The 9827-nt window shown below is 32.6% G+C and overlaps 1 protein-coding gene across 4 annotated transcripts; it reads left to right on the forward strand.

Annotated features, from left to right (window-relative positions):
* Positions 1 to 13: 13 nt before the first annotated feature.
* On the forward strand, positions 14 to 9604 carry LOC105452731 (caspase-1-like). Of its 4 annotated transcripts, none has more exons than XM_011694103.1 (9): positions 14 to 271; positions 522 to 1032; positions 5387 to 5452; positions 6147 to 6265; positions 6718 to 6983; positions 7737 to 7918; positions 8032 to 8179; positions 8559 to 8795; positions 8948 to 9604. In XM_011694103.1, exons 2-9 carry the CDS (start codon positions 748 to 750, stop codon positions 8962 to 8964), a joined length of 1320 nt encoding a protein of 439 aa, XP_011692405.1. In that variant the 5' UTR covers positions 14 to 271; positions 522 to 747; the 3' UTR covers positions 8965 to 9604. The 4 variants fall into 4 exon arrangements, with proteins under 4 accessions (XP_011692405.1, XP_011692403.1, XP_011692406.1 ...); XM_011694101.1 differs by having other exon boundaries at positions 19 to 271; positions 5387 to 5545; XM_011694104.1 differs by lacking the exon at positions 14 to 271 and having other exon boundaries at positions 823 to 952; positions 5387 to 5545.
* Positions 9605 to 9827: the final 223 nt, after the last annotated feature.

Consider the following 9827-nt stretch of genomic DNA (forward strand, 5'->3'; position numbering starts at 1 on the left):
GCGCGGTAAAGCGTAAAAATGGCCAGGCAAATAATTATAGCGACTATTATTACTGCGAGGGAGGGTGACTTTTCGCTCGAACTTTGACCGGCGCTTAATTTGTCAAGCGGCAGTCCTGCAGGCTATAACTTTGTTAACGCAAGTAGTATCATAAGTTTGCTGTTGATAAAGAAAGATTGGATTAGAAGGACGCGGAGTTGAAGAAAGTTAAGATATCAGATTTTTCATCGTGAGAGATCGAATGATTTTGTCGATCGAATTAAGGGAGAAGGTATATACATTTAAAATTTATTAAAGTAACATCTAAAAATTATTGAAATATTTCAATCTTTCGGATTTTTATTGTAAATAAAAGTTTACTTTTTGGAGTAAACTATACAATATAAAAGTTTACTCCAGAAATAAAAAGACATTCGTATTAAAATCGTTATATATGTTTTGTAAGTACAAACTAAATGTTATAAAATATATTGACAAAATAATGATAAAGTATTATTATAAAAATGATGACAATTTTGTAGATAGCAGTACGTGGCTGTTTACTGTATGGTGACCTTTCCAAGGTTCCCGATTATTGCGCCTCGCGACCACGAACATCCTGCGACGTAATAATAAGGCTCCTCCTGTGGTTTCACGAATAAACACGTTTCTCCTTCGCTGGCCACTCGCGACGGATATAACGGATAGCAATCAAACGCGATAACGCGCCTGATAAGTCGTCCGCCTGGGTAGGAGTCTCGATACCGGATGATATCTGGGGCTCAATCAGTCGAGATTGGCCCTTTTCGCAGTCGTTTCTCGAACGCGAACCGTACGTGGCGGATACCACTTCGCCAAGAGAACCTTTCGACGACGCGAGGACCAGCGCGCTGCAGTGATCTCGCGGGGGTGCAAATCTCTCTTACGACGCAATATGGAACCCTCGGCGATCGACGAGACCGAGGCGCAACAGGTAAACCGAGCCTGCCGGAAAAGTTGCGTTTTGAGAGAAGTAGGATTTGCGAAATCGATAAAATTATGTTTTTTTTCTATGTAAGTACGTATATACATGTGCAAATGCGAAAGAACGAAGCTATTGTATAACGCCAAGTTCAATCACGAGTGCCATGAATGCAAAAAAAATGTTTAAGTTTTACGCCAGTCGCCACGATTTCCTTTGTGTGGATAAACATTCAAGGGAGAAATGATCGGTCTGTGGATTTGATTTGATATCGAAATCGATAAAATTATGTTTTTTTTTATGTAAGTACGAATATGCAAATGCGAAAGAACGAGGCTGTGGAAGTGCCAAGTTTAATCTCGTATGCCATGAATGCAAAAAATATGTTTAAGTTTTACGCCAGTCGCCACGATTTCCTTTGTGTGAATAAACATCCAAGGAAGAAATGATAGGTCATGGATTTGATTTGATATCGAAATATACATTGATTTGACATTGATTTGACGTCGATGTCAGATTGATCATTTCTCCTGATGGGGGATAAGAATCGTTCTCGATTGAAAAATCCAAATCTACAGAGATTAAAGTATTACGGAATATCTTCTTAATTAATTTCAATCCAAAGATATTCTTTTAGAAAAATTGCAGTATTCTTATCAATAAATTGCCCGTATACATCTATAGTATATATGTAGGTATACGATATTTTATTGTACTGCAAACGTGATATAAGTTTCATTGAAAGATAACAAGTTCGTTAATGAACATTCGAAGAATAAACAAGAGATATTGATGTTGTTAATATTGTATAGGCACGTGTAAAATCAAAAAATTTACAAGTCTAATCTCCGCACATCCGTCAATTTTGCTCGAAATAATTTTACATTACATCAATATACGCAACATCGTTGGAAATGATTACTGCATCGAATTTTCAATAGATAGATTAGATTCAATAGATAAATTCAATAGATAGATTACATTAATTCAAAGCTCGTAATCGAAATAAAATATTTCCATGAACAAAAATATAATATTTTGTAATATTTTTTGGAATGTTAATTATTTGAAGTTAAGTAAGTCGTGCGGAGAAATAGGCATGTGATTCATTAGCCCTTGCGGAATTACTGAGCTTCGCACGTGCAGTGAATTATCTCGTATAAAAATCAATATAATATAACAACGCGTAAAAATTGCTTTTCCACACCTGTATACACCTGTATATATATCTACAGATATTTCTAATATGAAAGAACATTCTTTCGCTTCTTCAATGAAACACACAAAAGCCTATGCATCTCTTTGTTCTCTTTGTTCTCCTACTGCGCCGTACGTGTCTCGCGGAAAATAAGAAAATAATTGTGCTAATTGTAAAGCGAATTCATCGATAAATTTCCTTTCGATGTTTTTGCGCGAAAATGAATTCGTCCCGATTAAAAAGTAAAAAAATCATTAGGAAATAACAAAAGACATGAGTCACGCCGTATAAATTTAAATGAGTATCGATACATGCGATCAATGATGATCTGAATCATTGATAAGGGTTGCTCGTTTCACTATCACCTGGCGAAACTTTTTTTTCTCTTCTAATCTCTGCAGTGTTGGGAAAGGATGACTAACTTATTGTTAGTAGTTCAAACATACTGCGATATTTTTGTTGCGACACACACACTTTGTTGTATAGCTTCCGTTAAATGATTTCATCATCGATTGCCATTTCATTTTGAGATTGCTCCGATGGATTCGATAGATAGATAGATAAGGGAGATTTGATTTAATCAGTATTAATCAGTATTAATATTAATAGCTGTCGACATAAAAACTTACTTCTGAAAAAACAGACACATGCTTAGTATTTTTCAGGTATATTGTTATTGAATAAACTCAGCATTATATATTTATCTGTCCATATATCTCTTGACGTAACTCTATACTATATCAAAATAAAGATTTCAGTCGAATTGATTTAATTATTATATCGTCATTAAGACTGCTGATAAGTATCGATATTTGCTGATCTCCAAAACAGAGGTATCGATTTTAGATGATCTTTACTGAATATTTTTATAAGTGGATTGATTTATGGTTTTAGATAGTTTCAGGTAAAAAAGAAACAAAGACGCTTCAACGTTTCTACTTACGAAAAGAAGTAGCGGCTTCTCAAAACAAATTGTTTTTTCACTTAAATAATTCTTTATATATCTTTAAAAAAGTTATCTTGATAGAAAATAAAAATAAATAAAATTAAAAATTAAAAATATTATATATTAATTTGTGTATACACGCAGAAAGATCAAAATTAAAGAAGGGTAAAAAGGAACCAAATGACATATAGCTACAAAACTGACTAGCTTTATATCCCTTATACAGAACTGGCCTTCGGAACCTTCGGTGCAGAATACTTTTCGAAGTTACCTGCTAAAAGGTGTTTGCCGATTGGTTGCCCTAAACGCCCTAAACCGTACGATTTTCCACGACATATAATTTTGAAAAGCTTGTCCCCTCCATTTTCCTGAGCAACCTGTTTCGACACAAAGTTGAATTTCCTCGCCAACAGAAAATACTAGACGTACTTAAGCACAAGTAGCACAACAGAACGTTCCAGAGAGAATTCGATGACTGTTGTATTAAACGTTCGGGAGTGAACATGCACATATATTACCGATCCGTGATATACAAATCAAAAGTTATTATACGATCGTTGTACAATTTGTCTTGCGCTACTAATTGACTGGCCGTTTGAACAGTTAAAGTGAGCAAGTGTTTAAAAAAAACTCAAAAAACCATGGCAAATATGGATTTTGGATCAACTTCGACAAAACTGCAGCAACGTATCATTATTAATTTTATCGCCAAAGCAGACAAAAAAGATGAATACGAAACTTATCTCATGCTGAAAAGAGCGTACGGAGATCAATGTATGCCTCGTGCTATCGTCCGTGCGTATTTTAATGAGTATAGCAAAAGGCATCAACTCACCGATGTAAAAGAAAAAATTGAGTACTCAGTTAGTATATAAAGCTGAATGATGCATGTTTTCTTGCTCGTTTGCTTGCATTTCAATAATTTACTAAAAATTCTGCGTTCTCTGCATGCGTGCAATTCTAGTAATTTACTAAAATGAGTAAAATGCAAGCTAGCCAGTAAGAAAACGTGCACCATCCAGTAAGAAAAACGTGTTGAGAATGGTGTGTGCGTGTACGTGTGTGTGTGTGTATATGAAGGGAGGAGAGAAAGGGAGAGAGAAGGATCTTCCAAGGGATGGAGGTATATTACCAAATTGCCTTGTATTTGTTTTTGTTTCTTATTTTCAGTAAAATTTACCTGGAATCGTATGCGCAGTATATGGATCCGGAATTGAATTAACTCAAGTCTTTCATTCACTAGACCATTGTTCTATAATTTAAGCATTTCAGGATAATAACAATATATTATTAGGATAATAACGAAGTAATATTAATTAAGTAGTAGCAAACAACGTACAGATAATATTTTGTGAATTTTTTTCGTTAATGGATATTTCCTATAGAGATGAAGTTGTATTCTACTTCGAGACGATGAGTCGGACACTTTTTCGGATCCTTTTCTTCTACAATCTTATAAGTCGACATGTTAGAATACATTCGGCCTATTTTTAAGCCTCCCTGCGATTTCTTTTTATTTCCCAAAGTAGAATAGTCTGAAAAGGGACGCGCCCTCCGGAAGATTTTATTCACGGCAGGTATAAACAAAAAACGAATCAAGGGACCAGTTGCTTCAAAAGGACAAAGAAACAAAAACACATTTTTTGCATACGATTTTACGTACTTTTTAATAATTACAAATAACAGGGCAATTTCCTAATAATATATTATCTTTTGGGAAACTGTATAATAATACGTACTGTAATATACGTGCCTGTGATATCATTGATTAAATTATTTTGACATTTATTGATTAAATGCAATCGATTCTTTTCGATCGATTTGTTTAACATTTTTTAAGCATGCATATATTAATTACCTATGATAATATTATGTACGTATTTGGAGTGGGACCCAATCGCCCACATCGCTAATTGGCGATTGATTTAATATGAAATTTTCAGAGTTGGTTAATCCATAGAAAAACTCTAAGCACTCGGTTGCTGTGGAAAATCGTACTGTGGTCAAACGGCAGGCTTCCAAGTATTTAATATCATTTACGTGTATGCTTCCTGCTATTTCTTCTTCTCGTTACTTATAAGCGTTTAAGTTTTAATTTTAAAATGGTCTGCTGGTGTTTATTTAGTTACGTGTAATGAATTATAAAGGAATGTTTTAATAAATTAAGTCTATTGATGGTAAATTTAAGTTTATATGGCACGAATAAATGAATAAATTAATTTCATTGATAAATTCTCGGTAAATTCATTTTATTAAATTAATTTATTAAATTAGATTAATTGTATTAATTTAATTTTTTCAGGTCAATAATAATCATCCAACGTCATCTAAGACATCTGCTGATGAGCCCAGGGCCAGATCCAATTCGGTAATTGACTCTATCGGCTATAGAAACTATGCGTTCCTTGCAGCACCTGTACCTCGTATCCGAAGCAAATCTCTATCCACTACAGATTACTATGTATGTAGACCTGCGGTCATAAGACTCTCCTACCGATTGAATTCGAATTGTATGTAAAAATCACAAATTAAGACTAGCGTTTTTAGATATGTCAAAACTAAAGAATGTTGTAGTATTTATTAAATTAATTAATTAAATTTAAATAATTTCCTGTTTAGATAACAAATTGAGAATAATCATGTAACATTCTTGTTACATGGTAATTACTTTTCCAAGTAAAAAGTAGTTTACATCGTACAAAATTATTTAATAAAGATAAAATTTCTTCTGAAAGACAAATTAGATAAAAATTTATTTAAATGCCTATTTTCTAACAAAATTTATATGGTACAAGAGATACAAGTATCATTGTTATGTACACATTCTGACTATTTTGTCCGAATTAAATTAAATTTTTCTCTTCTGTTCTCCTCACGGAATAATAATAATAATCAAAATTAGCAGTTTTTATTTTACAGATTTTTTTTATGAAATTGAAACTAATTTTTCTCATCACGGAAAACATTCGAATTCATTTTTTACATCTTCTTTGTAATTAATACGATAAAATTATGAACTACAGAATATAAACTTTTCCGGTGTAAACCGTTTATTTTCTCAGACATCACCAGAAAAATATCAACTTACGGTTAATATAGCAGGAACATCCCAATCCGATGAAAAAAAATCAGACAAAATCGATGCTACAGGTAGCATCACACCTGAAGAAATCAATACTTGGTAAGGAAAAGCATTATTAATTTATAGAGATACCAGTTTTAACTAACAATAAGCGGTACAGTTACGACTTTTTTATGATGATATTATCGAGAAATTGAGAAGTAATTATACAAAGCCTTTATATATCCTTTATATCCTAAACCATTATATCCTTTGAAAATAAATGAAAATATTACTATTAAAATATTGATTTGGAATAAAATTAACTCGTAAATGAATTATATTAAACATATGCGTAAAGACTTCTTTAAAATTATTACTAATATTAAATATTTATAAATAAGCTGTACGTTTATGCTACTAGTTACAGTCATTTCCAATCGCTACAAATATTTCCAATTGTCTTTCATTCGTTAAACGTATATTTTTTCAAGGATTAGCTTTTATATTTAAATTTGAGTATCGTTCATTTCGCTGTAATACGCTTTCTCTTTTTATTTTTCTATTTATAGGACTAAAAAAGAAGAACTTTTAATACCTTCAAAACCCATTGCATTTATGCCAGTACCAAAGGATGCAGATTGCTATAACATGAATCACAAAAATCGCGGCAAATGCATAATCTTTAATCATGAGAAGTTCAACTTATCCGAAATGAATCGAGAGGGTTCGTTATTGGACGTGATGAGACTGCGTAAATCTTTCGGGAATCTAGACTTTGACGTTGAAACTTACGACAACTTAACGCACGCCGAAATTATGAAAAAGATAAACGAAGGTAAGAACGATACGAAGTTAGGGCTGCATCGCGAATACGATCAAATGGTAGTCAAAGAAGTCGTGTCGTTGGTCCGAAAGCAACAAATGCAACTTTTTCTTAATGAATAGACTTGTCTAATGAATAGATCGTCTGAATCAGGATAATTGATATAGCATGCATATTTACAAAATGACAGCAGTTTGAAAAACTAATTCGAATCTTACTCATTGTTTTTCTTCGTTTTCTTCTAAAAATAGAAAAGATCAATGTAGATTATTAATTTTTGTTTAAACGATAATGATATTTTCTGAATACATACCACTGTAAAAGTAGAAATCAATCGGATTAGTAATTTTTTTTGAAATCGTGCTTACCATGTTTGAAAACACAGTTTCGAGGAAAACGCATTAAACATTTTTCGCTATAATATGTCAAAATTTCAAAAGTGCGTCAAAAGTGAGCTCAGAGGGGAACGAAATTCTGTCCTGCCATTGAAAGAAACTTTCTAAAACGGTTTTAAAAGGTTGAGGATAATAACGGGCGACGATTATGATTGGTTTCCGATATTTGAATCGGTCAAGCGGCTTTACGCACTGAGTCATTTTATCTTGTATATCTTGGAAAATTTTCATTTTTCCAAAGAAACGCTTTTGTGGAATATTTTTAAGACTATAAGCTTTCGAAAAAAGCAAGAAAAATTCGATTTTTCGAATCCTCTAGACCAGAATACCCGCTTCAATTTTTATGCTCGATGCGTTGTGCACGTTACAGTGAGTCAATTATACGATCATACGGATAATGATTGCCTCTGCGTGATTGCGCTGACCCATGGAATTCAGCACGACATGATATTTGCGAAAGACGTCGTTTACAGTTCCGACACACTTTGGAAACCTTTCACCGCCGATAAATGCTCGTCGCTTGCCGGCAAGCCTAAACTATTCTTCATCCAGGTAAAATAACTAATATTTTCGAGTCTCATTCTATTTTTAAATGATCGACATGTACGTTTCTACTTTGTCTTTATTTTGTTCGGCTCGCTTATCCCGTCTGGCTTTTTGTTTAGGCATGCAGAGGCGACCAAACCGATGGCGGTATTCAGCTCCAGTGTTCATCTCGCTCTTTGCGGCCAAGACAAACGGAAACTGATTCGGCAGTATCCTATGCTATTCCGTCTCACGCAGATTTTCTAATAGCTCACAGTTCGATGAAAGGTAAATGCCAATTATTCATTTTAATACTTCCTAAGATATGCAGAAATTGTTACAGTGTCATTTTTTTAGTGTCACATTATACTTAAGTTAATATTTTCTTAAAAAAAAAAAAAGATATTGCAAGTATCGGATTTCTTTTTGGGACTTTAAACACGCGATACAAAAACGTATTTTTGAGTCCTTTTTTTGTGAAAAATATTAATGGATTAGTGAAAAAACGAATAATATACGATATTGGATTTGAATGGTTTTCTAATTATAATTTCCAAATTTTTTGTAGTTTTTTAATCACTGTAAAATAACGCAACAAAGGTGGGGTATCGACAAATCAATGAATTGATACAAATGAATATGTTCAATATAATTTTGTTATTTTAAGGTTTCTTTACCTGGAGGAATCCTTCAGAAGGCACGTGGTATATACAGTGCTTATGCGACATCTTGGATGAACATGGAACGACAATGGATTTGATGAACATGTTGACTTTAACGTCGCGAAAAGTCGCCACGGAGTTCTCTTCTGTTAGCAAAGATAAATATTTAGATAATCAGAAACAAGTACCATCAGTGACAACAATGCTGATCCGATCCGTTTACTTTCCACCAAAAAAAAGGAGTGAGTGATTCGAAGGGGGGGGGGGGGGCACATTCAAATTGAAAAAATATTTAAGTGATTTTGCATCTGCGAAATCGCAGAAAGTTTTCTGGTAGAATGGGAAAACCTGAGAATAGGAAATCAGATGCTGATACGATCCATTTACTTTCCAGCAAAAGGAAAGAAATAAGTGATTCGCAGGACAAATTTCAAATTGAAGAAATACTTAAGTGATTTCTCAGACCAAATTTCACAAGAAATTTTCTAGAAGGTTGGGAAAATCTGAGAATAGGGAATCTGATGCTGATCTGATCCGTTTTCTTTCCAACAAAAGGAAAGAAATGAGTGATTCGCACTACTCGCAGGGCAAATTTTGCGAAAAATTTTCTGAAAAGATAAGGAATTCTGCGAAAAATGTAGCATTTTTTAAAGTAATTACAAAAAATTGCTTAATAAATAATTAAGTAAAATATTAATTATTCTGCTATATAATTCCAGAATAAAGAAAATCTGCAGATACCATGAGTGAGAAAATTAGAAAAATGAAAATGATCATCTTTTGACCAAAAATATTGAACGTTTCTTTTCTCGCGTCGAAGATAGTATCTTTATTTCAAATCAATCATATTCCATTTGTAAGTGCGTTTAATAATATGATAATATGATAAATAATTAATGTAATGTTTTACATTATAATGTCTAGTTCTATAAGCTCTATTTTATACTATTTCATAGTGTAGATTTTATTTCATTTTATATACGAACGTTACAATGCTCGCATCGTGATATAATTAAATCCTACTTTGTTTTCTAGAAAAATTTATTTACATTCCTTAAAAAAATTCAATATTGTAAGTAATTAATTACTGACCTAATTTAATACTTACTATACTTATTGTTAGTATTAAATTTTTCTGAGAAATTTATTTCATAGATTATTTCTCATAATTTTGTTTTTATTTAAAATGCGAAATGTATTTGCTATTTTTATTTTATACGTAAGACAATTTAAATATACTTATTTTGTGTTCTTCTATTTGTAAGTGCGTTTAA

This window comes from Wasmannia auropunctata, unplaced genomic scaffold (genome assembly GCF_000956235.1).
Source record: "Wasmannia auropunctata unplaced genomic scaffold, wasmannia.A_1.0 LD336026.1, whole genome shotgun sequence".
NCBI classification, from domain to species: Eukaryota; Metazoa; Arthropoda; class Insecta; order Hymenoptera; family Formicidae; genus Wasmannia; species Wasmannia auropunctata.